Raw genomic sequence first — 26,986 nt, 5'->3', positions numbered from 1 at the left:
GGGAACAATATCCAAAGAAACATGCGTTGGCCGGGAATCGAACCCGGGTCAACTGCTTGGAAGGTAGCTATGCTTACCACTATACCACCAACGCTGATGAAAAGAGAAACAGTTATGCAAACCACAATACAAAATCCGCAGTGAATGGCGTCCCAATAAAGTCAAACTCCAACTTTCAGGGAGCAAGATACAAAGAAACATGCGTCGGCCGGGAATCGAACCCGGGTCAACTGCTTGGAAGGCAGCTATGCTTACCACTATACCACCAACGCTGATGAAAAGCAAAACAGTTATGCAAACCACAATACAAAATCCGCAGTGAATGGCAGCAAGTAAACCGCCAAAGTCGTCAATGGAGGTAAATGTAACGCCACCGTCGTCACCATTGGAAGATTTCTGGGGAATCCAACTTTCAGGGAACAAGATCCAGAAAAACATGCATCGGCCGGGAATCGAACCTGGGTCAATTGCTTGGAAGGCAGCTATGCTTACCACTATACCACCAACGCTGATGACAAGAATAATGGTAATGCAAACCACAATACAAAATCCGCAGTGAATGGCGGGCTAAGTTAACCGCGACGGCAGTCAATGGAGGTAAATGCTTTGCCACCGTCGTCACCATTGGAAGATTGCTGGGGACTCCAACTTTCAGGGAACAAGATCCAGAAAAACATGCACCAGCCGAGAATCGAAACCAGGTCAACTGCTTGGAAGGCAGCGATGCATACCACTATACCACCAACGCTGATCACAAGAAAGACCGTTATGCAAACCACAATACAAAATCCGCAGTGAATGGCGTGCCAAGTAACACGCCAAAGCCGTCAATGGAGGTAAATGCTATGCCACCGTCGACACCATTGGAAGATTGCTGGGGACTCCAACTTTCAGGGAACAATATCCAAAGAAACATGCGTCGGCCGGGAATTGAACCCTGGTCAACTGCTTGGAAGGAAGCTATGCTTACCACTATACCACCAACGCTGATGAAAAGCAAAACAGTTATGCAAACCACAATACAAAATCCGCAGTGAATGGCAGCAAGTAAACCGTCAAAGCCGTCAATGGTACGCCACCGTCGTCACCATTGGAAGATTTCTGGGGACTCCAACTTTCAGGGAACAATATCCAAAGAAACATGCGTCGGCCGGGAATCGAACCCGGGTCAACTGCTTGGAAGGCAGCTATGCTTACCACTATACCACCAACGCTGATGAAAAGAGAAACAGTTATGCAAACCACAATACAAAATCCGCAGTGAATGGCATTCCAATAAAGTCAAACTCCAACTTTAAGGGAGCAAGATCCAAAGAAACATACGTCGGCCGGGAATCGAAGCCGGGTCAACTGCTTGGAAGGTAGCTATGCTTACCACTATACCACCAACGCTGATGAAAAGCAAAACAGTTATGCAAACCACAATACAAAATCCGCAGTGAATGGCAGCAAGTAAACCGCCAAAGTCGTCAATGGAGGTAAATGTAACGCCACCGTCGTCACCATTGGAAGATTTCTGGGGACTCCAACTTTCAGGGAACAAGATCCAGAAAAACATGCGTCGGCCGGGAATCGAACCTGGGTCAACTGCTTGGAAGGCAGCTATGCTTACCACTATACCACCAACACTAATGACAAGTAAAACAGTTATGCAAACCACAATACCAAAACCACAGTGAACGGCGCGCAAGGTAACCGCCACAGCCGTCAATGGAGGTTAATGGTACGCCACCGTCGTTCACCATTGGAAGATTTCTGGGGACTCCAACTTTCAGGGAACAATATCGAAAGAAACATGCGTCGGCCGGGACTCGAACCCGGGTCAACTGCTTGGAAGGCAGCTATGCTTACCACTATACCACCAACGCTGCTGAAAAGAGAAACAGTTATGCAAACCACAATACAAAATCCGCAGTGAATGGCCCCCCAATAAAGTCAAACTACAACTTTCAGGGAGCAAGATCCAACGAAACATGCGTCGCCCGGGAATCGAATCCGGGTCAACTGCTTGGAAGGCAGCTATGCTTACCACTATACCACCAACGCTGATGAAAAGAGAAACAGTTATGCAAACCACAATACAAAATCCGCAGTGAATGGCATCCCAATAAAGTCAAACTCCAACTTTAAGGGGGCAAGATCCAAAGAAACATACGTCGGCCGGGAATCGAAGCCGGGTCAACTGCTTGGAAGGTAGCTATGCTTACCACTATACCACCAACGCTGATGAAAAGCAAAACAGTTATGCAAACCACAATACAAAATCCGCAGTGAATGGCAGCAAGTAAACCGCCAAAGTCGTCAATGGAGGTAAATGTAACGCCACCGTCGTCACCATTGGAAGATTTCTGGGGACTCCAACTTTCAGGGAACAAGATCCAGAAAAACATGCGTCGGCCGGGAATCGAACCTGGGTCAACTGCTTGGAAGGCAGCTATGCTTACCACTATACCACCAACACTAATGACAAGTAAAACAGTTATGCAAACCACAATACCAAAACCACAGTGAACGGCGCGCAAGGTAACCGCCACAGCCGTCAATGGAGGTAAATGGTACACCACCGTCGTCACCATTGGAAGATTTCTGGGGACTCCAACTTTCAGGGAACAATATCGAAAGAAACATGCGTCGGCCGGGACTCGAACCCGGGTCAACTGCTTGGAAGGCAGCTATGCTTACCACTATACCACCAACACTGCCGAAAAGAGAAACAGTTATGCAAACCACAATACAAAATCCGCAGTGAATGGCCCCCCAATAAAGTCAAACTACAACTTTCAGGGAGCAAGATCCAACGAAACATGCGTCGGCCGGGAATCGAACCCGGGTCAACTGCTTGGAAGGCAGCTATGCTTACCACTATACCACAAACGCTGATGAAAAGCGAAACAGTTATGCAAACCACAATACAAAATCCGCAGTGAATGGCAGCAAGTAAACCGCCAAAGTCGTCAATGGAGGTAAATGTAACGCCACCGTCGTCACCATTGGAAGATTTCTGGGGAATCCAACTTTCAGGGAACAACATCCAGAAAAACATGCGTCGGCCGGGAATCGAACCTGGGTCAATTGCTTGGAAGGCAGCTATGCTTACCACTACCCCACCAACACTGATGACAAGTAAAACAGTTATGCAAACCACAATACCAAAACCACAGTGAACGGCGCGCAAGGTAACCGCCACAGCCGTCAATGGAGGTAAACGCAATGCTCCCTTCGTCACCATTGGAAGATTGCTGGGGAATCCAACTTTCAGGGAACAAGATCTAGAAATACATGCGTCAGCCGGGAATCGAACCCAGGTCAGCTGCTTGGAAGGCAGCTATGCTTACCACTATACCACTAACGCTGATATCAAGTACAACCGTTATGCAAACCACAATACAAAATCCGCAGTGAATGGCGCACCAATAAAGCCAAACTCCAACTTTCAGGGAGCAAGATCCAAAGAAACATGCGTCGGCCGGGAATCGAACCCGGGTCAACTGCTTGGAAGGCAGCTATGCTTACCACTAAACCACCAACGCTGATGACAAGCAAAACAGTTATGCAAACCACAATACAAAATCCGCAGTGAATGGCAGCAAGTAAACCGCCAAAGCCGTCAATGGAGGTAAATGTTACGCCACCGTCGTCACCATTGGAAGATTTCTGGGGACTCCAACTTTCAGGGAACAATATCCAAAGAAACATGCGTCGGCCGGGAATCGAACCCGGGTCAACTGCTTGGAAGGCAGCTATGCTTACCACTATACCACCAACGCTGATGAAAAGAGAAACAGTTATGCAAACCACAATACAAAATCCGCAGTGAATGGCGTCCCAATAAAGTCAAACTCCAACTTTCAGGGAGCAAGATACAAAGAAACATGCGTCGGCCGGGAATCGAACCCGGGTCAACTGCTTGGAAGGCAGCTATGCTTACCACTATACCACCAACGCTGATGAAAAGCAAAACAGTTATGCAAACCACAATACAAAATCCGCAGTGAATGGCAGCAAGTAAACCGCCAAAGTCGTCAATGGAGGTAAATGTAACGCCACCGTCGTCACCATTGGAAGATTTCTGGGGAATCCAACTTTCAGGGAACAAGATCCAGAAAAACATGCGTCGGCCGGGAATCGAACCTGGGTCAATTGCTTGGAAGGCAGCTATGCTTACCACTATACCACCAACGCTGATGACAAGTAACACAGTTATGCAAACCACAATACCAAAACCACAGTGAACGGCGCACAAGGTAACAGCCACAGCCGTCAATGGAGGTAAACGCAATGCTCCCTTCGTCACCATTGGAAGATTGCTGGGGAATCCAACTTTCAGGGAACAAGATATAGAAATACATGCGTCAGCCGGGAATCGAACCGGGGCCAATTGCTAGGAAGTCAGCTATGCTTACCACTATACCACCAACTCTGATCACAAGAACAACGGTTATGCAAACCACAATACAAAATCCGCAGTGAATAGCATAAGTAAACCGCCAAAGCCGTCAAACGAGGAAAATGGTCTGCCAACGTCGTCACCATTGGAAGATTTCTGGGGACTCCAACTTTCAGGGAACAAGATCCAGAAAAATATGCGTCGGCCGGGAATCGAACCCGGGTCAACTGCTTGGAAGGCAGCTATGCTTACCACTATACCACCAACGCTGATGAAAAGCAAAACAGTTATGCAAACCACAATACAAAATCCGCAGTGAATGGCGTGCCAAGTAACGCGCCAAAGCCGTCAATGGAGGTAAATGGTCTGCCAACGTCGTCACCATTGGAAGATTTCTGGGGACTCCAACTTTCAGGGAACAAGATCCAGAAAAACATGCATAGGCCGAGAATCAAACCCGGGTCAACTGCTTGGAAGGCAGCTATTCCTACCACTATACCACCAACTCTGATGACAAGAAAAACAGTTATGCAAACCACAATACAAAAACCACAGTGAATGGCGGGTTAAGTTAAGATTTCTGGGGACTCCAACTTTCAGGGAACAAGATCCAGAAAAAGATGCGTCAGCCGGGAATCGAACCGAGGTCAACTGCTTGGAAGGCAGCTATGCTTACCACTATAACACCAACGCTGATGACAAAAATAATGGTAATGCAAACCACCAGCTGTCAATGGAGGTAAACGCGATGCCACCTTCGTCACCAATGGAAGATTGCTGGGGACTCCAACTTTCAGGGAACAAGATCCAGAAAAACATGCGTCGGCCGGGAATCGAACCCGGGTCAACTGCTTGGAAGGCAGCTATGCTTACCACTATACCACCAACGCTGATGAAAAACAAAACAGTTATGCAAACCACAATACAAAATCCGCAGTGAACAGCATGACAAAGCCATCAATGGAGGTAAATGCTCTGCCAACGTCGTCACCATTGGAAGATTTCTGGGGACTCCAACTTTCAGGGAACAAGATCCAGAAAAACATGCGTCGGCTGGGAATCGAACCTGGGTCTACTGCTTGCAAGGCAGCTGTGCTTACCACTATACCACCAACACTGATGACAAGTAAAACAGTTATGCAAACCACAATACCAAAACCACAGTGAACGGCGCTCAAGGTAACCGCCACAGCCGTCAATGGAGGTAAATGGTACGCCACCGTCGTCACCATTGGAAGATTTCTGGGGACTCCAACTTTCAGGGAACAATATCCAAAGAAAAATGCGTCGGCCGGGAATCGAACCCGGGTCAACTGCTTGGAAGGCAGCTATGCTTACCACTATACCACCAACGCTGATGAAAAGAGAAACAGTTATGCAAACCACAATACAAAATCCGCAGTGAACGGCGTCCCAATAAAGTCAAACTCAAACTTTCAGGGAGCAAGATCCAAAGAAACATGCGTCGGCCAGGAATCAAACCCGGGTCAACTTCTTGGAAGGCAGCTATGCTTACCACTATACCACCAACTCTGATGAAAAGCAAAACAGTTATGCAAACCACAATACAAAATCCGCAGTGAATGGCAGCAAGTAAACCGCCAAAGTCGTCAATGGAGGTAAATGTAACGCCACCGTCGTCACCATTGGAAGATTTCTGGGGAATCCAACTTTCAGGGAACAAGATCCAGAAAAACATTCATCGGCCGGGAATCGAACCTGGGTCAATTGCTTGGAAGGCAGCTATGCTTACCACTATACCACCAACGCTGATGACAAGAATAATGGTAATGCAAACCACAATACAAAATCCGCAGTGAATGGCGGGCTAAGTTAACCGCGACGGCAGTCAATGGAGGTAAATGCTTTGCCACCGTCGTCACCATTGGAAGATTGCTGGGGACTCCAACTTTCAGGGAACAAGATCCAGAAAAACATGCACCAGCCGAGAATCGAAACCAGGTCAACTGCTTGGAAGGCAGCGATGCATACCACTATACCACCAACGCTGATCACAAGAAAGACCGTTATGCAAACCACAATACAAAATCCGCAGTGAATGGCGTGCCAAGTAACACGCCAAAGCCGTCAATGGAGGTAAATGCTATGCCACCGTCGACACCATTGGAAGATTGCTGGGGACTCCAACTTTCAGGGAACAATATCCAAAGAAACATGCGTCGGCCGGGAATTGAACCCTGGTCAACTGCTTGGAAGGAAGCTATGCTTACCACTATACCACCAACGCTGATGAAAAGCAAAACAGTTATGCAAACCACAATACAAAATCCGCAGTGAATGGCAGCAAGTAAACCGTCAAAGCCGTCAATGGTACGCCACCGTCGTCACCATTGGAAGATTTCTGGGGACTCCAACTTTCAGGGAACAATATCCAAAGAAACATGCGTCGGCCGGGAATCGAACCCGGGTCAACTGCTTGGAAGGCAGCTATGCTTACCACTATACCACCAACGCTGATGAAAAGAGAAACAGTTATGCAAACCACAATACAAAATCCGCAGTGAATGGCATTCCAATAAAGTCAAACTCCAACTTTAAGGGAGCAAGATCCAAAGAAACATACGTCGGCCGGGAATCGAAGCCGGGTCAACTGCTTGGAAGGTAGCTATGCTTACCACTATACCACCAACGCTGATGAAAAGCAAAACAGTTATGCAAACCACAATACAAAATCCGCAGTGAATGGCGTGCCAAGTAACGCGCCAAAGCCGTCAATGGAGGTAAATGGTCTGCCAACGTCGTCACCATTGGAAGATTTCTGGGGACTCCAACTTTCAGGGAACAAGATCCAGAAAAACATGCATAGGCCGAGAATCAAACCCGGGTCAACTGCTTGGAAGGCAGCTATTCCTACCACTATACCACCAACTCTGATGACAAGAAAAACAGTTATGCAAACCACAATACAAAAACCACAGTGAATGGCGGGTTAAGTTAAGATTTCTGGGGACTCCAACTTTCAGGGAACAAGATCCAGAAAAAGATGCGTCAGCCGGGAATCGAACCGAGGTCAACTGCTTGGAAGGCAGCTATGCTTACCACTATAACACCAACGCTGATGACAAAAATAATGGTAATGCAAACCACCAGCTGTCAATGGAGGTAAACGCGATGCCACCTTCGTCACCAATGGAAGATTGCTGGGGACTCCAACTTTCAGGGAACAAGATCCAGAAAAACATGCGTCGGCCGGGAATCGAACCCGGGTCAACTGCTTGGAAGGCAGCTATGCTTACCACTATACCACCAACGCTGATGAAAAACAAAACAGTTATGCAAACCACAATACAAAATCCGCAGTGAACAGCATGACAAAGCCATCAATGGAGGTAAATGCTCTGCCAACGTCGTCACCATTGGAAGATTTCTGGGGACTCCAACTTTCAGGGAACAAGATCCAGAAAAACATGCGTCGGCTGGGAATCGAACCTGGGTCTACTGCTTGCAAGGCAGCTCTGCTTACCACTATACCACCAACACTGATGACAAGTAAAACAGTTATGCAAACCACAATACCAAAACCACAGTGAACGGCGCTCAAGGTAACCGCCACAGCCGTCAATGGAGGTAAATGGTACGCCACCGTCGTCACCATTGGAAGATTTCTGGGGACTCCAACTTTCAGGGAACAATATCCAAAGAAAAATGCGTCGGCCGGGAATCGAACCCGGGTCAACTGCTTGGAAGGCAGCTATGCTTACCACTATACCACCAACGCTGATGAAAAGAGAAACAGTTATGCAAACCACAATACAAAATCCGCAGTGAACGGCGTCCCAATAAAGTCAAACTCAACTTTCAGGGAACAAGATCCAGAAAAACATGCGTCAGCCGGGAATCGAACCCGGGTCAACTGCTTGGAAGGCAGCTATGCTTACCACTATACCACCAACGCTGATGATATAAAAAACAGTTATGCAAACCACAATACCAAAACCACAGTGAACAGCTCACAAGGTAACCGCCACAGCCGTCAATGGAGGTAAACGCGATGCCACCTTCGTCACCATTGGAAGATTACTGGGGACTCCAACTTTCAGGAACAAGATCCAGATAAACATGCAGCGGCCGGGAATCGAACCGGGGCCAACTGCTTGGAAGTCAGCTATGCTTACCACTATACCACCAACTCTGATCACAAGAACAACGGTTATGCAAACCACAATACAAAATCCGCAGTGAATAGCATAAGTAAACCGCCAAAGCCGTCAAACGAGGAAAATGGTCTGCCAACGTCGTCACCATTGGAAGATTTCTGGGGACTCCAACTTTCAGGGAACAAGATCCAGAAAAACATGCGTCGGCCGGGAATCGAACCCGGGTCAACTGCTTGGAAGGCAGCTATGCTTACCACTATACCACCAACGCTGATGAAAAGCAAAACAGTTATGCAAACCACAATACAAAATCCGCAGTGAATGGCGTGCCAAGTAACGCGCCAAAGCCGTCAATGGAGGTAAATGGTCTGCCAACGTCGTCACCATTGGAAGATTTCTGGGGACTCCAACTTTCAGGGAACAAGATCCAAAAAAACATGCATAGGCCGAGAATCAAACCCGGGTCAACTGCTTGGAAGGCAGCTATTCCTACCACTATACCACCAACTCTGATGACAAGAAAAACAGTTATGCAAACCACAATACAAAAACCACAGTGAATGGCGGGTTAAGTTAAGATTTCTGGGGACTCCAACTTTCAGGGAACAAGATCCAGAAAAAGATGCGTCAGCCGGGAATCGAACCGAGGTCAACTGCTTGGAAGGCAGCTATGCTTACCACTATAACACCAACGCTGATGACAAAAATAATGGTAATGCAAACCACCAGCTGTCAATGGAGGTAAACGCGATGCCACCTTCGTCACCAATGGAAGATTGCTGGGGTCTCCAACTTTCAGGGAACAAGATCCAGAAAAACATGCGTCGGCCGGGAATCGAACCCGGGTCAACTGCTTGGAAGGCAGCTATGCTTACCACTATACCACCAACGCTGATGAAAAACAAAACAGTTATGCAAACCACAATACAAAATCCGCAGTGAACAGCATGACAAAGCCATCAATGGAAGTAAATGCTCTGCCAACGTCGTCACCATTGGAAGATTTCTGGGGACTCCAACTTTCAGGGAACAAGATCCAGAAAAACATGCGTCGGCTGGGAATCGAACCTGGGTCTACTGCTTGCAAGGCAGCTCTGCTTACCACTATACCACCAACACTGATGACAAGTAAAACAGTTATGCAAACCACAATACCAAAACCACAGTGAACGGCGCTCAAGGTAACCGCCACAGCCGTCAATGGAGGTAAATGGTACGCCACCGTCGTCACCATTGGAAGATTTCTGGGGACTCCAACTTTCAGGGAACAATATCCAAAGAAAAATGCGTCGGCCGGGAATCGAACCCGGGTCAACTGCTTGGAAGGCAGCTATGCTTACCACTATACCACCAACGCTGATGAAAAGAGAAACAGTTATGCAAACCACAATACAAAATCCGCAGTGAACGGCGTCCCAATAAAGTCAAACTCAAACTTTCAGGGAGCAAGATCCAAAGAAACATGCGTCGGCCAGGAATCAAACCTGGGTCAACTGCTTGGAAGGCAGCTATGCTTACCACTATACCACCAACGCTGATGAAAAACAAAACAGTTATGCAAACCACAATACAAAATCCGCAGTGAACAGCATGCCAAAGCCATCAATGGAGGTAAATGCTCTGCCAACGTCGTCACCATTGGAAGATTTCTGGGGACTCCAACTTTCAGGGAACAAGATCCAGAAAAACATGCGTCGGCCGGGAATCGAACCTGGGTCAACTGCTTGGAAGGCAGCTATGCTTACCACTATACCACCAACACTAATGACAAGTAAAACAGTTATGCAAACCACAATACCAAAACCACAGTGAACGGCGCGCAAGGTAACCGCCACAGCCGTCAATGGAGGTAAATGGTACGCCACCGTCGTTCACCATTGGAAGATTTCTGGGGACTCCAACTTTCAGGGAACAATATCCAAAGAAACATGCGTTGGCCGGGAATCGAACCCGGGTCAACTGCTTGGAAGGTAGCTATGCTTACCACTATACCACCAACGCTGATGAAAAGAGAAACAGTTATGCAAACCACAATACAAAATCCGCAGTGAATGGCGTCCCAATAAAGTCAAACTCCAACTTTCAGGGAGCAAGATACAAAGAAACATGCGTCGGCCGGGAATCGAACCCGGGTCAACTGCTTGGAAGGCAGCTATGCTTACCACTATACCACCAACGCTGATGAAAAGCAAAACAGTTATGCAAACCACAATACAAAATCCGCAGTGAATGGCAGCAAGTAAACCGCCAAAGTCGTCAATGGAGGTAAATGTAACGCCACCGTCGTCACCATTGGAAGATTTCTGGGGAATCCAACTTTCAGGGAACAAGATCCAGAAAAACATGCATCGGCCGGGAATCGAACCTGGGTCAATTGCTTGGAAGGCAGCTATGCTTACCACTATACCACCAACGCTGATGACAAGAATAATGGTAATGCAAACCACAATACAAAATCCGCAGTGAATGGCGGGCTAAGTTAACCGCGACGGCAGTCAATGGAGGTAAATGCTTTGCCACCGTCGTCACCATTGGAAGATTGCTGGGGACTCCAACTTTCAGGGAACAAGATCCAGAAAAACATGCACCAGCCGAGAATCGAAACCAGGTCAACTGCTTGGAAGGCAGCGATGCATACCACTATACCACCAACGCTGATCACAAGAAAGACCGTTATGCAAACCACAATACAAAATCCGCAGTGAATGGCGTGCCAAGTAACACGCCAAAGCCGTCAATGGAGGTAAATGCTATGCCACCGTCGACACCATTGGAAGATTGCTGGGGACTCCAACTTTCAGGGAACAATATCCAAAGAAACATGCGTCGGCCGGGAATTGAACCCTGGTCAACTGCTTGGAAGGAAGCTATGCTTACCACTATACCACCAACGCTGATGAAAAGCAAAACAGTTATGCAAACCACAATACAAAATCCGCAGTGAATGGCAGCAAGTAAACCGTCAAAGCCGTCAATGGTACGCCACCGTCGTCACCATTGGAAGATTTCTGGGGACTCCAACTTTCAGGGAACAATATCCAAAGAAACATGCGTCGGCCGGGAATCGAACCCGGGTCAACTGCTTGGAAGGCAGCTATGCTTACCACTATACCACCAACGCTGATGAAAAGAGAAACAGTTATGCAAACCACAATACAAAATCCGCAGTGAATGGCATTCCAATAAAGTCAAACTCCAACTTTAAGGGAGCAAGATCCAAAGAAACATACGTCGGCCGGGAATCGAAGCCGGGTCAACTGCTTGGAAGGTAGCTATGCTTACCACTATACCACCAACGCTGATGAAAAGCAAAACAGTTATGCAAACCACAATACAAAATCCGCAGTGAATGGCAGCAAGTAAACCGCCAAAGTCGTCAATGGAGGTAAATGTAACGCCACCGTCGTCACCATTGGAAGATTTCTGGGGACTCCAACTTTCAGGGAACAAGATCCAGAAAAACATGCGTCGGCCGGGAATCGAATCTGGGTCAACTGCTTGGAAGGCAGCTATGCTTACCACTATACCACCAACACTAATGACAAGTAAAACAGTTATGCAAACCACAATACCAAAACCACAGTGAACGGCGCGCAAGGTAACCGCCACAGCCGTCAATGGAGGTTAATGGTACGCCACCGTCGTTCACCATTGGAAGATTTCTGGGGACTCCAACTTTCAGGGAACAATATCGAAAGAAACATGCGTCGGCCGGGACTCGAACCCGGGTCAACTGCTTGGAAGGCAGCTATGCTTACCACTATACCACCAACGCTGCTGAAAAGAGAAACAGTTATGCAAACCACAATACAAAATCCGCAGTGAATGGCCCCCCAATAAAGTCAAACTACAACTTTCAGGGAGCAAGATCCAACGAAACATGCGTCGCCCGGGAATCGAATCCGGGTCAACTGCTTGGAAGGCAGCTATGCTTACCACTATACCACCAACGCTGATGAAAAGAGAAACAGTTATGCAAACCACAATACAAAATCCGCAGTGAATGGCATCCCAATAAAGTCAAACTCCAACTTTAAGGGGGCAAGATCCAAAGAAACATACGTCGGCCGGGAATCGAAGCCGGGTCAACTGCTTGGAAGGTAGCTATGCTTACCACTATACCACCAACGCTGATGAAAAGCAAAACAGTTATGCAAACCACAATACAAAATCCGCAGTGAATGGCAGCAAGTAAACCGCCAAAGTCGTCAATGGAGGTAAATGTAACGCCACCGTCGTCACCATTGGAAGATTTCTGGGGACTCCAACTTTCAGGGAACAAGATCCAGAAAAACATGCGTCGGCCGGGAACCGAACCTGGGTCAACTCCTTGGAAGGCAGCTATGCTTACCACTATACCACCAACACTAATGACAAGTAAAACAGTTATGCAAACCACAATACCAAAACCACAGTGAACGGCGCGCAAGGTAACCGCCACAGCCGTCAATGGAGGTAAATGGTACACCACCGTCGTCACCATTGGAAGATTTCTGGGGACTCCAACTTTCAGGGAACAATATCGAAAGAAACATGCGTCGGCCGGGACTCGAACCCGGGTCAACTGCTTGGAAGGCAGCTATGCTTACCACTATACCACCAACACTGCTGAAAAGAGAAACAGTTATGCAAACCACAATACAAAATCCGCAGTGAATGGCCCCCCAATAAAGTCAAACTACAACTTTCAGGGAGCAAGATCCAACGAAACATGCGTCGGCCGGGAATCGAACCCGGGTCAACTGCTTGGAAGGCAGCTATGCTTACCACTATACCACAAACGCTGATGAAAAGTGAAACAGTTATGCAAACCACAATACAAAATCCGCAGTGAATGGCAGCAAGTAAACCGCCAAAGTCGTCAATGGAGGTAAATGTAACGCCACCGTCGTCACCATTGGAAGATTTCTGGGGAATCCAACTTTCAGGGAACAACATCCAGAAAAACATGCGTCGGCCGGGAATCGAACCTGGGTCAATTGCTTGGAAGGCAGCTATGCTTACCACTACCCCACCAACACTGATGACAAGTAAAACAGTTATGCAAACCACAATACCAAAACCACAGTGAACGGCGCGCAAGGTAACCGCCACAGCCGTCAATGGAGGTAAACGCAATGCTCCCTTCGTCACCATTGGAAGATTGCTGGGGAATCCAACTTTCAGGGAACAAGATCTAGAAATACATGCGTCAGCCGGGAATCGAACCCAGGTCAGCTGCTTGGAAGGCAGCTATGCTTACCACTATACCACTAACGCTGATATCAAGTACAACCGTTATGCAAACCACAATACAAAATCCGCAGTGAATGGCGCACCAATAAAGCCAAACTCCAACTTTCAGGGAGCAAGATCCAAAGAAACATGCGTCGGCCGGGAATCGAACCCGGGTCAACTGCTTGGAAGGCAGCTATGCTTACCACTATACCACCAACGCTGATGACAAGCAAAACAGTTATGCAAACCACAATACAAAATCCGCAGTGAATGGCAGCAAGTAAACCGCCAAAGCCGTCAATGGAGGTAAATGTTACGCCACCGTCGTCACCATTGGAAGATTTCTGGGGACTCCAACTTTCAGGGAACAATATCCAAAGAAACATGCGTCGGCCGGGAATCGAACCCGGGTCAACTGCTTGGAAGGCAGCTATGCTTACCACTATACCACCAACGCTGATGAAAAGAGAAACAGTTATGCAAACCACAATACAAAATCCGCAGTGAATGGCGTCCCAATAAAGTCAAACTCCAACTTTCAGGGAGCAAGATACAAAGAAACATGCGTCGGCCGGGAATCGAACCCGGGTCAACTGCTTGGAAGGCAGCTATGCTTACCACTATACCACCAACGCTGATGAAAAGCAAAACAGTTATGCAAACCACAATACAAAATCCGCAGTGAATGGCAGCAAGTAAACCGCCAAAGTCGTCAATGGAGGTAAATGTAACGCCACCGTCGTCACCATTGGAAGATTTCTGGGGAATCCAACTTTCAGGGAACAAGATCCAGAAAAACATGCGTCTGCCGGGAATCGAACCTGGGTCAATTGCTTGGAAGGCAGCTATGCTTACCACTATACCACCAACGCTGATGACAAGTAACACAGTTATGCAAACCACAATACCAAAACCACAGTGAACGGCGCACAAGGTAACAGCCACAGCCGTCAATGGAGGTAAACGCAATGCTCCCTTCGTCACCATTGGAAGATTGCTGGGGAATCCAACTTTCAGGGAACAAGATATAGAAATACATGCGTCAGCCGGGAATCGAACCCGGGTCAACTGCTTGGAAGGCAGCTATGCTTACCACTATACCACCAACGCTGATGATATAAAAAACAGTTATGCAAACCACAATACCAAAACCACAGTGAACAGCTCACAAGGTAACCGCCACAGCCGTCAATGGAGGTAAACGCGATGCCACCTTCGTCACCATTGGAAGATTACTGGGGACTCCAACTTTCAGGAACAAGATCCAGATAAACATGCGGCGGCCGGGAATCGAACCGGGGCCAATTGCTAGGAAGTCAGCTATGCTTACCACTATACCACCAACTCTGATCACAAGAACAACGGTTATGCAAACCACAATACAAAATCCGCAGTGAATAGCATAAGTAAACCGCCAAAGCCGTCAAACGAGGAAAATGGTCTGCCAACGTCGTCACCATTGGAAGATTTCTGGGGACTCCAACTTTCAGGGAACAAGATCCAGAAAAATATGCGTCGGCCGGGAATCGAACCCGGGTCAACTGCTTGGAAGGCAGCTATGCTTACCACTATACCACCAACGCTGATGAAAAGCAAAACAGTTATGCAAACCACAATACAAAATCCGCAGTGAATGGCGTGCCAAGTAACGCGCCAAAGCCGTCAATGGAGGTAAATGGTCTGCCAACGTCGTCACCATTGGAAGATTTCTGGGGACTCCAACTTTCAGGGAACAAGATCCAGAAAAACATGCATAGGCCGAGAATCAAACCCGGGTCAACTGCTTGGAAGGCAGCTATTCCTACCACTATACCACCAACTCTGATGACAAGGAAAACAGTTATGCAAACCACAATACAAAAACCACAGTGAATGGCGGGTTAAGTTAAGATTTCTGGGGACTCCAACTTTCAGGGAACAAGATCCAGAAAAAGATGCGTCAGCCGGGAATCGAACCGAGGTCAACTGCTTGGAAGGCAGCTATGCTTACCACTATGACACCAACGCTGATGACAAAAATAATGGTAATGCAAACCACCAGCTGTCAATGGAGGTAAACGCGATGCCACCTTCGTCACCAATGGAAGATTGCTGGGGACTCCAACTTTCAGGGAACAAGATCCAGAAAAACATGCGTCGGCCGGGAATCGAACCCGGGTCAACTGCTTGGAAGTCAGCTATGCTTACCACTATACCACCAACGCTGATGAAAAACAAAACAGTTATGCAAACCACAATACAAAATCCGCAGTGAACAGCATGACAAAGCCATCAATGGAGGTAAATGCTCTGCCAACGTCACCATTGGAAGATTTCTGGGGACTCCAACTTTCAGGGAACAAGATCCAGAAAAACATGCGTCGGCTGGGAATCGAACCTGGGTCTACTGCTTGCAAGGCAGCTCTGCTTACCACTATACCACCAACACTGATGACAAGTAAAACAGTTATGCAAACCACAATACCAAAACCACAGTGAACGGCGCTCAAGGTAACCGCCACAGCCGTCAATGGAGGTAAATGGTACGCCACCGTCGTCACCATTGGAAGATTTCTGGGGACTCCAACTTTCAGGGAACAATATCCAAAGAAAAATGCGTCGGCCGGGAATCGAACCCGGGTCAACTGCTTTGAAGGCAGCTATGCTTACCACTATACCACCAACGCTGATGAAAAGAGAAACAGTTATGCAAACCACAATACAAAATCCGCAGTGAACGGCGGCCCAATAAAGTCAAACTCAAACTTTCAGGGAGCAAGATCCAAAGAAACATGCGTCGGCCAGGAATCAAACCCGGGTCAACTGCTTGGAAGGCAGCTATGCTTACCACTATACCACCAACGCTGATGAAAAGCAAAACAGTTATGCAAACCACAATACAAAATCCGCAGTGAATGGCAGCAAGTAAACCGCCAAAGTCGTCAATGGAGGTAAATGTAACGCCACCGTCGTCACCATTGGAAGATTTCTGGGGAATCCAACTTTCAGGGAACAAGATCCAGAAAAACATGCATCGGCCGGGAATCGAACCTGGGTCAATTGCTTGGAAGGCAGCTATGCTTACCACTACCCCACCAACACTGATGACAAGTAAAACAGTTATGCAAACCACAATACCAAAACCACAGTGAACGGCGCGCAAGGTAACCACCACAGCCATCAATGGAGGTAAACGCAATGCTCCCTTCGTCACCATTGGAAGATTGCTGGGGAATCCAACTTTCAGGGAACAAGATCTAGAAATACATGCGTCAGCCGGGAATCGAACCCAGGTCAGCTGCTTGGAAGGCAGCTATGCTTACCACTATACCACTAACGCTGATATCAAGTACAACCGTTATGCAAACCACAATACAAAATCCGCAGTGAATGGCGTACCAATAAAGCCAAACTCCAACTTTCAGGGAGCAAGATCCAAAGAAACATGCGTCGGCCGGGAATCGAACCCGGGTCAACTGCTTGGAAGGAAGCTCTGCTTACCACTATACCACCAACGCTGATGACAAGCAAAACAGTTATGCAAACCACAATACAAAATCCGCAGTGAATGGCAGCAAGTAAACCGCCAAAGCCGTCAATGGAGGTAAATGTTACGCCACCGTCGTCACCATTGGAAGATTTCTGGGGACTCCAACTTTCAGGGAACAATATCCAAAGAAACATGCGTCGGCCGGGAATCTAACCCGGGTCAACTTCTTGGAAGGCAGCTATGCTTACCACTATACCACCAACGCTGATGACAAGAATAATGGTAATGCAAACCACAATACAAAATCCGCAGTGAATGGCGGGCTAAGTCAACCGCGACGGCAGTCAATGGAGGTAAATGCTTTGCCACCGTCGTCACCATTGGAAGATTGCTGGGGACTCCAACTTTCAGGGAACAAGATCCAGAAAAACATGCACCAGCCGAGAATCGAAACCAGGTCAACTGCTTGGAAGGCAGCGATGCATACCACTATACCACCAACGCTGATCACAAGAAAGACCGTTATGCAAACCACAATACAAAATCCGCAGTGAATGGCGTGCCAAGTAACACGCCAAAGCCGTCAATGGAGGTAAATGCTATGCCACCGTCGACACCATTGGAAGATTGCTGGGGACTCCAACTTTCAGGGAACAATATCCAAAGAAACATGCGTCGGCCGGGAATTGAACCCTGGTCAACTGCTTGGAAGGAAGCTATGCTTACCACTATACCACCAACGCTGATGAAAAGCAAAACAGTTATGCAAACCACAATACAAAATCCGCAGTGAATGGCAGCAAGTAAACCGTCAAAGCCGTCAATGGTACGCCACCGTCGTCACCATTGGAAGATTTCTGGGGACTCCAACTTTCAGGGAACAATATCCAAAGAAACATGCGTCGGCCGGGAATCGAACCCGGGTCAACTGCTTGGAAGGCAGCTATGCTTACCACTATACCACCAACGCTGATGAAAAGAGAAACAGTTATGCAAACCACAATACAAAATCCGCAGTGAATGGCATTCCAATAAAGTCAAACTCCAACTTTAAGGGAGCAAGATCCAAAGAAACATACGTCGGCCGGGAATCGAACCCGGGTCAACTGCTTGGAAGGTAGCTATGCTTACCACTATACCACCAACGCTGATGAAAAGCAAAACAGTTATGCAAACCACAATACAAAATCCGCAGTGAATGGCAGCAAGTAAACCGCCAAAGTCGTCAATGGAGGTAAATGTAACGCCACCGTCGTCACCATTGGAAGATTTCTGGGGACTCCAACTTTCAGGGAACAAGATCCAGAAAAACATGCGTCGGCCGGGAATCGAACCTGGGTCAACTGCTTGGAAGGCAGCTATGCTTACCACTATACCACCAACACTAATGACAAGTAAAACAGTTATGCAAACCACAATACCAAAACCACAGTGAACGGCGCGCAAGGTAACCGCCACAGCCGTCAATGGAGGTAAATGGTACGCCACCGTCGTTCACCATTGGAAGATTTCTGGGGACTCCAACTTTCAGGGAACAATATCGAAAGAAACATGCGTCGGCCGGGACTCGAACCCGGGTCAACTGCTTGGAAGGCAGCTATGCTTACCACTATACCACCAACGCTGCTGAAAAGAGAAACAGTTATGCAAACCACAATACAAAATCCGCAGTGAATGGCCCCCCAATAAAGTCAAACTACAACTTTCAGGGAGCAAGATCCAACGAAACATGCGTCGCCCGGGAATCGAATGCGGGTCAACTGCTTGGAAGGCAGCTATGCTTACCACTATACCACCAACGCTGATGAAAAGAGAAACAGTTATGCAAACCACAATACAAAATCCGCAGTGAATGGCGTCCCAATAAAGTCAAACTCCAACTTTAAGGGGGCAAGATCCAAAGAAACATACGTCGGCCGGGAATCGAAGCCGGGTCAACTGCTTGGAAGGTAGCTATGCTTACCACTATACCACCAACGCTGCTGAAAAGCAAAACAGTTATGCAAACCACAATACAAAATCCGCAGTGAATGGCAGCAAGTAAACCGCCAAAGTCGTCAATGGAGGTAAATGTAACGCCACCGTCGTCACCATTGGAAGATTTCTGGGGACTCCAACTTTCAGGGAACAAGATCCAGAAAAACATGCGTCGGCTGGGAATCGAACCTGGGTCAACTGCTTGGAAGGCAGCTATGCTTACCACTATACCACCAACACTAATGACAAGTAAAACAGTTATGCAAACCACAATACCAAAACCACAGTGAACGGCGCGCAAGGTAACCGCCACAGCCATCAATGGAGGTAAATGGTACGCCACCGTCGTTCACCATTGGAAGATTTCTGGGGACTCCAACTTTCAGGGAACAATATCGAAAGAAACATGCGTCGGCCGGGACTCGAACCCGGGTCAACTGCTTGGAAGGCAGCTATGCTTACCACTATACCACCAACGCTCCTGAAAAGAGAAACAGTTATGCAAACCACAATACAAAATCCGCAGTGAATGGCCCCCCAATAAAGTCAAACTACAACTTTCAGGGAGCAAGATCCAACGAAACATGCGTCGGCCGGGAATCGAACCCGGGTCAACTGCTTGGAAGGCAGCTATGCTTACCACTATACCACAAACGCTGATGAAAAGCGAAACAGTTATGCAAACCACAATACAAAATCCGCAGTGAATGGCAGCAAGTAAACCGCCAAAGTCGTCAATGGAGGTAAATGTAACGCCACCGTCGTCACCATTGGAAGATTTCTGGGGAATCCAACTTTCAGGGAACAACATCCAGAAAAACATGCGTCGGCCGGGAATCGAACCTGGGTCAATTGCTTGGAAGGCAGCTATGCTTACCACTACCCCACCAACACTGATGACAAGTAAAACAGTTATGCAAACCACAATACCAAAACCACAGTGAACGGCGCACAAGGTAACCGCCACAGCCGTCAATGGAGGTAAACGCAATGCTCCCTTCGTCACCATTGGAAGATTGCTGGGGAATCCAACTTTCAGGGAACAAGATATAGAAATACATGCGTCAGCCGGGAATCGAACCCGGGTCAACTGCTTGGAAGGCAGCTATGCTTACCACTATACCACCAACGCTGATGATACGAAAAACAGTTATGCAAACCACAATACCAAAACCACAGTGAACAGCGCACAAGGTAACCGCCACAGCCGTCAATGGAGGTAAACGCGATGCCACCTTCGTCACCATTGGAAGATTACTGGGGACTCCAACTTTCAGGGAACAAGATCCAGATAAACATGCGGCGGCCGGGAATCGAACCGGGGCCAACTGCTTGGAAGGCAGCTATGCTTACCACTATACCACCAACGCTGATCACAAGAACAGCGGTTATGCAAACCACAATACAAAATCCGCAGTGAATAGCATAAGTAAACCGCCAAAGCCGTCAAACGAGGAAAATGGTCTGCCAACGTCGTCACCATTGGAAGATTTCTGGGGACTCCAACTTTCAGGGAACAAGATCCAGAAAAACATGCGTCGGCCGGGAATCGAACCCGGGTCAACTGCTTGGAAGGCAGCTATGCTTACCACTATACCACCAACGCTGATGAAAAGCAAAACAGTTATGCAAACCACAATACAAAATCCGCAGTGAATGGCGTGCAAAGTAACGCGCCAAAGCCGTCAATGGAGGTAAATGGTCTGCCAACGTCGTCACCATTGGAAGATTTCTGGGGACTCCAACTTTCAGGGAACAAGATCCAGAAAAACATGCATAGGCCGAGAATCAAACCCGGGTCAACTGCTTGGAAGGCAGCTATTCCTACCACTATACCACCAACGCTGATGACAAGAAAAACAGTTATGCAAACCACAATACAAAAACCACAGTGAATGGCGGGTTAAGTTAAGATTTCTGGGGACTCCAACTTTCAGGGAACAAGATCCAGAAAAAGATGCGTCAGCCGGGAATCGAACCGAGGTCAACTGCTTGGAAGGCAGCTATGCTTACCACTATACCACCAACGCTGATTACAAGAATAATGGTAATGCAAACCACCAGCTGTCAATGGAAAGTAAAGTAAGAATCAATGGGGACGGGTTATTTCTACCGATCAGGAGTCAGCACTCCTTTCGGATATCAATGTTGCAAATGATGTGATCGATTTAACCTGTTGGAAAACCGTGTCTGAAAGGAAAAATTAATAAAAACAAAACAAAGCAAAAGATGGCGGCAACGTCCAGTAAAACATACGTTGGCCAACTAGCAACTTACCTGTTTGACAAAGTAAGGAAGAGAAAGTGCTTTTACGTAATGTGTCTGTCTACAAATGTAAAAATAAAATGTAAAAAGTCAGAAAATGAAATACCTAAGTAAAGTACAGATACCTAAAAAATCAGACTAAGAAGAAGAAAAAATAAAAGTAATGAAATGAGGCTATGCCATTTTTGAGTTTGCGACTTTTGTCTTGTCCCATTAACTAGAAAATTAAACTTATCGTGCTTGGCTGGGGTTGAATAAAATTTGCTAAATCTTGCAACACACTAATTTGGCATCAATGTTTGTATTTCTGCAGGCTCACACCTTGTACGGCTGGTGCCCGCAAACTTCCGGGATGGTGTCTACCAAGCAGAAAACGAGCCCGAGCTGCCCAAACCGAGACGCCTGAGCCACACTCTCAGTGTCGGCCCTTCTGGGTTGCCCTCCACTCGAAACAACACTGTTTTATCTTTGATTTTTGGTAAATTTCACAGTCCTTTTTTTTTTTTGCCCAGATGCTTTTTTCTTACAAATTACTGTTAACATGCTTTGCATGTAAGTCGTTCAATAATATTTGTCTGTATTGTTTTCTCCGAGCATAGCGCGTGGTGAGCAATATATGATCAATATATAGATCTACATATACTACTTTTTAATGAACAAATGATTTACTTTTTAGGGTATCATGTCGCATTTGAGATCATGAACTCACGGACTCCCGGGTGCCCTCCTGAATTCATGAGCATCCAAGTGCCTAAAGGTGACCCTATTTTTGACCCGAATGGCACCGGTGAAGTTCTGTTGCCTTTTCAACGAGGACCATGGGACAAAGACACAGGCCAGAGCCCCGGCAACCCTCGCACACAGGTAATAATAAGTAATACTCACTAGTGAGTGAGTGAGTGAGTGAGTGAGTGAGTGAGTGAGTGAGTGAGTGAGTGAGTGGAAAAAAAAAAATCCATGCGTGCTGTCAAGTTGCTGTCGGGAGTGACGTCACGCAGCCGACAAATGCGCACGGCCCCGTTTGCGACACGCCACCCCCCGCTGGATTGGCTGGAGGGGTATAAACACTGTCTGTCCAGAGAAACGTCCCGCTGTTTACAAAACAAACACAAAATGGCAAAATACAGGCTGTGAGGGTGGGGGTTTAGGAAAAAAATCACCACCAAACATTAAAATAAGCCCAGATGTGTAGACTGAGAAAGAGTTAATGTGTGTACATCCTGTATTTAAAAAGTGCATTTTCCTGAATGAAAACGACAGACCCTGCCTTTAACCACTCTATTTAAAACTATTCTTGCAGATCAACATGGTCACAGCTTGGATTGATGGCAGCTCCATCTATGGCCCTTCCACTTCCTGGTCAGACTCCCTGAGAAACTTTTCTAATGGGCTGCTCGCCTCCGGTTTGGAATGGAACATGCCAAGACAGGCGTCCGATCACAGTCTCATGTGGAGCGCTCCGGACCCCACAACAGGTGATCATGGACCTCAGGGCCTCTATGGTAAGATGTGTTTTATTATTTAGAGTAGGGGTGTCAAATCCATTTTTGAACATGGGCTGCATCGTAGTTATGTCTGTGAATCCATATAAATGTATGATCGCCTTATAAATTGATGGATAACTTGTTAAAATCAGAAGCCAGTAATTTGTTTCTTCAACTGTTTCTCAATTGCTTTTAGTGGGATGAGAGTTGTAAACAAAAATAATAATATTGACTAATGGAGCAAAATCGTGGTTTGTCATAAATGTTTTCAAAGGTGTGTTTCTGTCAAGTGTGTTGGAAGCAGTGATCTAATTTGTCACTGCTCTGTTGTTACGCAGTTGAAACAAACATCAGGATTAACTTTCTGTCATTTAGTTGTCCTATTTTATTGTAGGTGAAATGGCGTCATTTTCTGTTCTATCTTCTTTAAAATGTAAATGTATTGGAATGAACGAAAGAACTCCATCTTCTGCTTCCAGAGTTGGGAAACGCTTGGGGAAATGAGAATGTGTTAACAGCAGCAGAAGGGATCATCTGGTTTCGTTACCATAACTATTTAGCCTCAGAACTGCATGAGGAGCACCCGCAGTGGTCAGACGAGGAGTTGTTTCAAAATGCTAGGAAGGAAGTCGTGGCCACATTTCAGGTAGAGGCAAAAGTCTCGTAATCTTTTCTCAATTAAGAGATGTTTTTAAAACGGATGCACCAATTTTTGGTGGTTGTGTATTTGCATTATTATTTGATGTTCACCATACAGACCATTGTAAATTGCATACACTATTTAATGATATTATAAGATCCAATAATGTTTTATCTATTAAAAACAACAACAGAATATTGCTCTTTACGAATGGCTGCCGGCATACCTGGGAGACAGAACTCTTCCGCCTTACCCAGGTAAGAATTTGATTCAAAATGAGTGCGCAGCCGCACACACACCCTTAGAAAATTAAAACAGTCAATGCTCACAACATCATTTATTACTAAAAATTTTACGTGAATGTTGTCTTTTTTTGAAATATTACATTTTTTATTGTTTATAGGATATCAGAAGTTTGTTGATCCAGCTATCTCCCCTGAGTTTCAAGCAGCTGCTATGAGATTAGGTATTACTATGGCTCCACCCGGTGTTTACATGAGGTGGGGCTTTTTTCTCTTTCTTTTTCTTTCTTTCTTTCTTTCTTTTTTTCTTTTTTTTTTTTTTTTTACAATTCATTTCCTTCTTAAATGATCGAGTCATCCAGTTTCATAAGTCACATGCTCAATGGCTGCTTTGTTTTGTACAGAAACAGAACCTGCCATTTCCGAAAGACTCTCAACACCGATGGCAGTTCATCTTCAGCCTTGCGACTTTGTAACAGCTTTTGGAAACGTCACGTATGTATGACTCACTGCTCAGTTCATCTTCAATATACTGTGGTGCCTTGACATGGGCCCATCTCACTTTATTTATTTTTTTAAGACATGAGTCTGTCGAGGTTAGATAATTGTTATGCTCAGACTTTTTTTTTTTTTTTTTAAGTAAAGAATTGTAGGCGTATTGGTGCAGTAAACTCAACTCAGCTCATTTCACATTTCAATACATGGTGAACAAATTTCAGAAAGGAAGATTCCAGATGTTTAATGTCATTCCCAATGTAAGTTTGCTGTCAAAGCAAATATAAAAATGTCATGTGCTGAGGTTTGATCCCAAAAGCGCAGACACAAATAAGATTTTAACTCTTTATTCACACAACTTAACTAAACAAAAACGAGAATGCATCGAGAATCACAAGACGCCAAGCCACCTTGGGCTGCGGAGATGCACAGAGGAACAGAGGCAATAATCCGACAAACACACACTTCTCAGTTTGGCTTAAATAGACCGTGAATTGATCTAATTGGTTGTGGCTTGACATGCGAGTACCAGTACTGACATGGAATTATCTGATTGGCTGTTGACCCAGTAAAGCGATTAAAGATTGTCGACATCACATAATTCCTGACATCATATGGCATCACATAGCCTAAAACCAGTTGAAACTAGATGCCGGTTACATTAGTTCAAAACCGACACTTGTTACATCAGCACAACACAGACACTTGACCTCTCGGTCACGACCCAAACTTAACCCTGGCGTGACCCATTCATGAGTCAAGACCCAAACGTTACCCCTGCATGACCCGAGTCATGAGAAAAAAAGAGAATTACTGGTATACATTTTTTTTTTTTCAATAATCACATACTAGCTTAATGCTAACATATAATAGCAAACACCATAGATGGGCTAACACTTGTAAACAGACAATATAACAATACTCTCATGTATAAATTTGTGATCTTCTGAGAAAAATGACAAATAATACTGTTGATTACAGTCGCTTACAGTTGGTGAGTGAAACTCTCCTTCATTTGTCTGCAAGACTGTATATTGCCAGCCGGTAGCTGAAAAACACATTACAAAGTTTTTGCTGTTTGTTTGGGGGGCGGAGGCAAGAACGTATTCATGGCATTTATATTTACAGTAGGAAAATATTATTTTGTAAGGGATGTTTGAGGAGTCAGCTTCTTTTTTTTATGCTCTTCCCATTTTGTCAACAGGAGATTAATGTGAACGCAAGCCAGGATGTGGACGATCTCCTCATGGGCATGGCCTCTCAGATTGCAGAGGAAGTTGACCACATTGTTGTGGAGGACCTAAGAGGTGATGCAGCCTGCAAACTCCATGTATCATGAGCACAAATAAAATAATACATTTTTAAACAATGTAACCCTCTCGCAGACTTCATGTACGGACCTCTTAAGTTCACACGCACAGATCTGGTGGCGCTGACTGTTCAGAGAGGACGAGACTTCGGCCTTCGCAGTTACACGGAGGTCAGACAAGCTCTGGATCTGTCTCCTGTAAAGACGTTTGAAGACATCAATCCTCAGATCAACAGAACCAACCCACAGGTAAAATCCAGAATTTTCCTTTTGTAGGCAACAATCCAACATAAGAAGCAAACTTGTGTTTAATAGCATGCCTTGTTTAACAGTTGCTCCAAGAAATTGCACAAATTTATGATGGAGACGTATCCAAATTAGAGCTCTTCCCTGGAGGACTGCTCGAGTCAATGGGTGGTCCAGGTCCAGTTTTTTCTGCTATAATCTTGGATCAATTTGAACGCATAAGAAATGGCGACCGCTTCTGGTTTGAGAACAAACAGAATGGGTGAGTTCCTCCTATTAGGATGTCACCCATGCCGTGTCATCATGAATATTTTTGTTGTCTTAGTTTGTTCTCAGATGACGACATCCAAAGAATCCGCAGCGTGACTTTTCACGACGTCCTTGTTGCGGTCACGAGTGCAGAGGATTCCGACGTGCAAACAAATGTATTCTTCTGGAAGAGAGGTAAACTGTGATTCTAAATCCCAAACTACAACGTGATTATGATCGTCAATGACTGAATATACAGTAAGAGAATGATCTCATTGTTGGCCCTAGGCGATCCTTGTCCTCAACCCACTCAGCTAAAAGCATCAATGCTCCATCCCTGCACTAATGCCACCAAACTCAATTACTTTGATGGGAGCAAAGTTGGCTTTGGGATATGTATTATCATTCTGTTCCTCTTTCCTGTTGGTCAGTATCATCATACATTCACCTCTGCCTATTTTTTCACTGTATTGATATTGATCATCAAAATGCCCTCACAGTGAGTTACATAGTGGCCTGTACGGTTGCGTATCACCGCAAGTGCCGCTACAGAAAGTTCCAGAAAAGAGGGAATCCCATTGGAAGAACAGAGACAACAGTTTCAGGATTTGCTGGTAAGAATTTTAAGGGCCTATCTCACTGGCATAGACATAGCTGCAACTGATCAGATGACTCAGGAGATAAAACTTTAGTTAGCCCCCGCAATGTCTCGAAGACCTGCTGGAGATTTGAAAAAATCCTCAAAAGATCTCCCGACCCGCCAAAAATTGAACATTTGAATTTACGGCGACTCCCTTGTATAGTCGCCATGGGGGGTCCATTTCACAAAACAGGTTTAGTGAGAGTTTGTTAACCCTGAAATGCGGGAAAATCTGCGGTTTCCGTTTC

At 46.2% G+C, this 26,986-nt stretch overlaps 1 protein-coding gene and 52 non-coding genes across 54 annotated transcripts in view; 1 reads left to right on the top strand and 52 right to left on the bottom strand.

The window, feature by feature from the left end:
• Window positions 1-26,986, top strand: part of duox (dual oxidase) — a 52,173-nt gene that overhangs the window by 12,075 nt on the left and 13,112 nt on the right. For both annotated transcript variants that reach the window (XM_077516194.1, XM_077516193.1), the window contains exons 2-14: window positions 21,747-21,911; window positions 22,110-22,297; window positions 22,734-22,935; window positions 23,397-23,563; window positions 23,751-23,814; window positions 23,961-24,057; window positions 24,204-24,294; window positions 25,499-25,601; window positions 25,680-25,852; window positions 25,936-26,111; window positions 26,175-26,293; window positions 26,387-26,524; window positions 26,599-26,712. In XM_077516194.1, coding sequence (XP_077372320.1) covers window positions 22,133-22,297; window positions 22,734-22,935; window positions 23,397-23,563; window positions 23,751-23,814; window positions 23,961-24,057; window positions 24,204-24,294; window positions 25,499-25,601; window positions 25,680-25,852; window positions 25,936-26,111; window positions 26,175-26,293; window positions 26,387-26,524; window positions 26,599-26,712 — 1,609 coding nt within the window. In that variant the 5' untranslated portion in view covers window positions 21,747-21,911; window positions 22,110-22,132. The remainder of the gene's footprint in view (window positions 1-21,746; window positions 21,912-22,109; window positions 22,298-22,733; window positions 22,936-23,396; window positions 23,564-23,750; window positions 23,815-23,960; window positions 24,058-24,203; window positions 24,295-25,498; window positions 25,602-25,679; window positions 25,853-25,935; window positions 26,112-26,174; window positions 26,294-26,386; window positions 26,525-26,598; window positions 26,713-26,986) is intronic.
• trnag-ucc (transfer RNA glycine (anticodon UCC)) lies at window positions 23-94 on the bottom strand. The gene has a single exon. It is a non-coding gene; the product is annotated as a tRNA-Gly (tRNA).
• On the bottom strand, window positions 201-272 carry trnag-ucc (transfer RNA glycine (anticodon UCC)). Its single transcript has one exon. It is a non-coding gene; the product is annotated as a tRNA-Gly (tRNA).
• trnag-ucc (transfer RNA glycine (anticodon UCC)) lies at window positions 1,143-1,214 on the bottom strand. The gene has a single exon. It is a non-coding gene; the product is annotated as a tRNA-Gly (tRNA).
• trnag-ucc (transfer RNA glycine (anticodon UCC)) lies at window positions 1,558-1,629 on the bottom strand. Its single transcript has one exon. It is a non-coding gene; the product is annotated as a tRNA-Gly (tRNA).
• Window positions 1,797-1,868, bottom strand: trnag-ucc (transfer RNA glycine (anticodon UCC)). Its single transcript has one exon. It is a non-coding gene; the product is annotated as a tRNA-Gly (tRNA).
• On the bottom strand, window positions 1,975-2,046 carry trnag-ucc (transfer RNA glycine (anticodon UCC)). The gene has a single exon. It is a non-coding gene; the product is annotated as a tRNA-Gly (tRNA).
• On the bottom strand, window positions 2,390-2,461 carry trnag-ucc (transfer RNA glycine (anticodon UCC)). Its single transcript has one exon. It is a non-coding gene; the product is annotated as a tRNA-Gly (tRNA).
• trnag-ucc (transfer RNA glycine (anticodon UCC)) lies at window positions 2,628-2,699 on the bottom strand. The gene has a single exon. It is a non-coding gene; the product is annotated as a tRNA-Gly (tRNA).
• trnag-ucc (transfer RNA glycine (anticodon UCC)) lies at window positions 2,806-2,877 on the bottom strand. Its single transcript has one exon. It is a non-coding gene; the product is annotated as a tRNA-Gly (tRNA).
• On the bottom strand, window positions 3,281-3,352 carry trnag-ucc (transfer RNA glycine (anticodon UCC)). The gene has a single exon. It is a non-coding gene; the product is annotated as a tRNA-Gly (tRNA).
• Window positions 3,459-3,530, bottom strand: trnag-ucc (transfer RNA glycine (anticodon UCC)). The gene has a single exon. It is a non-coding gene; the product is annotated as a tRNA-Gly (tRNA).
• Window positions 3,696-3,767, bottom strand: trnag-ucc (transfer RNA glycine (anticodon UCC)). Its single transcript has one exon. It is a non-coding gene; the product is annotated as a tRNA-Gly (tRNA).
• On the bottom strand, window positions 3,874-3,945 carry trnag-ucc (transfer RNA glycine (anticodon UCC)). The gene has a single exon. It is a non-coding gene; the product is annotated as a tRNA-Gly (tRNA).
• Window positions 4,111-4,182, bottom strand: trnag-ucc (transfer RNA glycine (anticodon UCC)). Its single transcript has one exon. It is a non-coding gene; the product is annotated as a tRNA-Gly (tRNA).
• On the bottom strand, window positions 4,585-4,656 carry trnag-ucc (transfer RNA glycine (anticodon UCC)). The gene has a single exon. It is a non-coding gene; the product is annotated as a tRNA-Gly (tRNA).
• trnag-ucc (transfer RNA glycine (anticodon UCC)) lies at window positions 5,206-5,277 on the bottom strand. The gene has a single exon. It is a non-coding gene; the product is annotated as a tRNA-Gly (tRNA).
• Window positions 5,671-5,742, bottom strand: trnag-ucc (transfer RNA glycine (anticodon UCC)). Its single transcript has one exon. It is a non-coding gene; the product is annotated as a tRNA-Gly (tRNA).
• On the bottom strand, window positions 6,791-6,862 carry trnag-ucc (transfer RNA glycine (anticodon UCC)). Its single transcript has one exon. It is a non-coding gene; the product is annotated as a tRNA-Gly (tRNA).
• On the bottom strand, window positions 7,590-7,661 carry trnag-ucc (transfer RNA glycine (anticodon UCC)). The gene has a single exon. It is a non-coding gene; the product is annotated as a tRNA-Gly (tRNA).
• Window positions 8,055-8,126, bottom strand: trnag-ucc (transfer RNA glycine (anticodon UCC)). Its single transcript has one exon. It is a non-coding gene; the product is annotated as a tRNA-Gly (tRNA).
• Window positions 8,232-8,303, bottom strand: trnag-ucc (transfer RNA glycine (anticodon UCC)). Its single transcript has one exon. It is a non-coding gene; the product is annotated as a tRNA-Gly (tRNA).
• trnag-ucc (transfer RNA glycine (anticodon UCC)) lies at window positions 8,705-8,776 on the bottom strand. Its single transcript has one exon. It is a non-coding gene; the product is annotated as a tRNA-Gly (tRNA).
• trnag-ucc (transfer RNA glycine (anticodon UCC)) lies at window positions 9,326-9,397 on the bottom strand. Its single transcript has one exon. It is a non-coding gene; the product is annotated as a tRNA-Gly (tRNA).
• On the bottom strand, window positions 9,791-9,862 carry trnag-ucc (transfer RNA glycine (anticodon UCC)). The gene has a single exon. It is a non-coding gene; the product is annotated as a tRNA-Gly (tRNA).
• On the bottom strand, window positions 9,969-10,040 carry trnag-ucc (transfer RNA glycine (anticodon UCC)). Its single transcript has one exon. It is a non-coding gene; the product is annotated as a tRNA-Gly (tRNA).
• On the bottom strand, window positions 10,196-10,267 carry trnag-ucc (transfer RNA glycine (anticodon UCC)). Its single transcript has one exon. It is a non-coding gene; the product is annotated as a tRNA-Gly (tRNA).
• On the bottom strand, window positions 10,435-10,506 carry trnag-ucc (transfer RNA glycine (anticodon UCC)). The gene has a single exon. It is a non-coding gene; the product is annotated as a tRNA-Gly (tRNA).
• Window positions 10,613-10,684, bottom strand: trnag-ucc (transfer RNA glycine (anticodon UCC)). Its single transcript has one exon. It is a non-coding gene; the product is annotated as a tRNA-Gly (tRNA).
• Window positions 11,555-11,626, bottom strand: trnag-ucc (transfer RNA glycine (anticodon UCC)). Its single transcript has one exon. It is a non-coding gene; the product is annotated as a tRNA-Gly (tRNA).
• On the bottom strand, window positions 12,209-12,280 carry trnag-ucc (transfer RNA glycine (anticodon UCC)). Its single transcript has one exon. It is a non-coding gene; the product is annotated as a tRNA-Gly (tRNA).
• trnag-ucc (transfer RNA glycine (anticodon UCC)) lies at window positions 12,387-12,458 on the bottom strand. The gene has a single exon. It is a non-coding gene; the product is annotated as a tRNA-Gly (tRNA).
• Window positions 13,040-13,111, bottom strand: trnag-ucc (transfer RNA glycine (anticodon UCC)). The gene has a single exon. It is a non-coding gene; the product is annotated as a tRNA-Gly (tRNA).
• On the bottom strand, window positions 13,218-13,289 carry trnag-ucc (transfer RNA glycine (anticodon UCC)). The gene has a single exon. It is a non-coding gene; the product is annotated as a tRNA-Gly (tRNA).
• On the bottom strand, window positions 13,693-13,764 carry trnag-ucc (transfer RNA glycine (anticodon UCC)). The gene has a single exon. It is a non-coding gene; the product is annotated as a tRNA-Gly (tRNA).
• On the bottom strand, window positions 13,871-13,942 carry trnag-ucc (transfer RNA glycine (anticodon UCC)). Its single transcript has one exon. It is a non-coding gene; the product is annotated as a tRNA-Gly (tRNA).
• Window positions 14,108-14,179, bottom strand: trnag-ucc (transfer RNA glycine (anticodon UCC)). Its single transcript has one exon. It is a non-coding gene; the product is annotated as a tRNA-Gly (tRNA).
• Window positions 14,286-14,357, bottom strand: trnag-ucc (transfer RNA glycine (anticodon UCC)). Its single transcript has one exon. It is a non-coding gene; the product is annotated as a tRNA-Gly (tRNA).
• Window positions 14,761-14,832, bottom strand: trnag-ucc (transfer RNA glycine (anticodon UCC)). The gene has a single exon. It is a non-coding gene; the product is annotated as a tRNA-Gly (tRNA).
• trnag-ucc (transfer RNA glycine (anticodon UCC)) lies at window positions 15,234-15,305 on the bottom strand. The gene has a single exon. It is a non-coding gene; the product is annotated as a tRNA-Gly (tRNA).
• trnag-ucc (transfer RNA glycine (anticodon UCC)) lies at window positions 15,855-15,926 on the bottom strand. The gene has a single exon. It is a non-coding gene; the product is annotated as a tRNA-Gly (tRNA).
• trnag-ucc (transfer RNA glycine (anticodon UCC)) lies at window positions 16,495-16,566 on the bottom strand. The gene has a single exon. It is a non-coding gene; the product is annotated as a tRNA-Gly (tRNA).
• On the bottom strand, window positions 16,970-17,041 carry trnag-ucc (transfer RNA glycine (anticodon UCC)). The gene has a single exon. It is a non-coding gene; the product is annotated as a tRNA-Gly (tRNA).
• Window positions 17,385-17,456, bottom strand: trnag-ucc (transfer RNA glycine (anticodon UCC)). Its single transcript has one exon. It is a non-coding gene; the product is annotated as a tRNA-Gly (tRNA).
• On the bottom strand, window positions 18,090-18,161 carry trnag-ucc (transfer RNA glycine (anticodon UCC)). Its single transcript has one exon. It is a non-coding gene; the product is annotated as a tRNA-Gly (tRNA).
• Window positions 18,268-18,339, bottom strand: trnag-ucc (transfer RNA glycine (anticodon UCC)). The gene has a single exon. It is a non-coding gene; the product is annotated as a tRNA-Gly (tRNA).
• On the bottom strand, window positions 18,505-18,576 carry trnag-ucc (transfer RNA glycine (anticodon UCC)). Its single transcript has one exon. It is a non-coding gene; the product is annotated as a tRNA-Gly (tRNA).
• Window positions 18,744-18,815, bottom strand: trnag-ucc (transfer RNA glycine (anticodon UCC)). The gene has a single exon. It is a non-coding gene; the product is annotated as a tRNA-Gly (tRNA).
• trnag-ucc (transfer RNA glycine (anticodon UCC)) lies at window positions 19,576-19,647 on the bottom strand. The gene has a single exon. It is a non-coding gene; the product is annotated as a tRNA-Gly (tRNA).
• On the bottom strand, window positions 19,754-19,825 carry trnag-ucc (transfer RNA glycine (anticodon UCC)). The gene has a single exon. It is a non-coding gene; the product is annotated as a tRNA-Gly (tRNA).
• trnag-ucc (transfer RNA glycine (anticodon UCC)) lies at window positions 20,229-20,300 on the bottom strand. Its single transcript has one exon. It is a non-coding gene; the product is annotated as a tRNA-Gly (tRNA).
• On the bottom strand, window positions 20,703-20,774 carry trnag-ucc (transfer RNA glycine (anticodon UCC)). Its single transcript has one exon. It is a non-coding gene; the product is annotated as a tRNA-Gly (tRNA).
• On the bottom strand, window positions 21,127-21,198 carry trnag-ucc (transfer RNA glycine (anticodon UCC)). The gene has a single exon. It is a non-coding gene; the product is annotated as a tRNA-Gly (tRNA).

The sequence above is a fragment of the Festucalex cinctus genome, chromosome 3, assembly GCF_051991245.1.
Source record: "Festucalex cinctus isolate MCC-2025b chromosome 3, RoL_Fcin_1.0, whole genome shotgun sequence".
NCBI lineage: Eukaryota > Metazoa > Chordata > Actinopteri > Syngnathiformes > Syngnathidae > Festucalex > Festucalex cinctus.
Note: the sequence above shows the minus strand (reverse complement) of the source record. Positions and strands in the feature narration are given on the sequence as shown.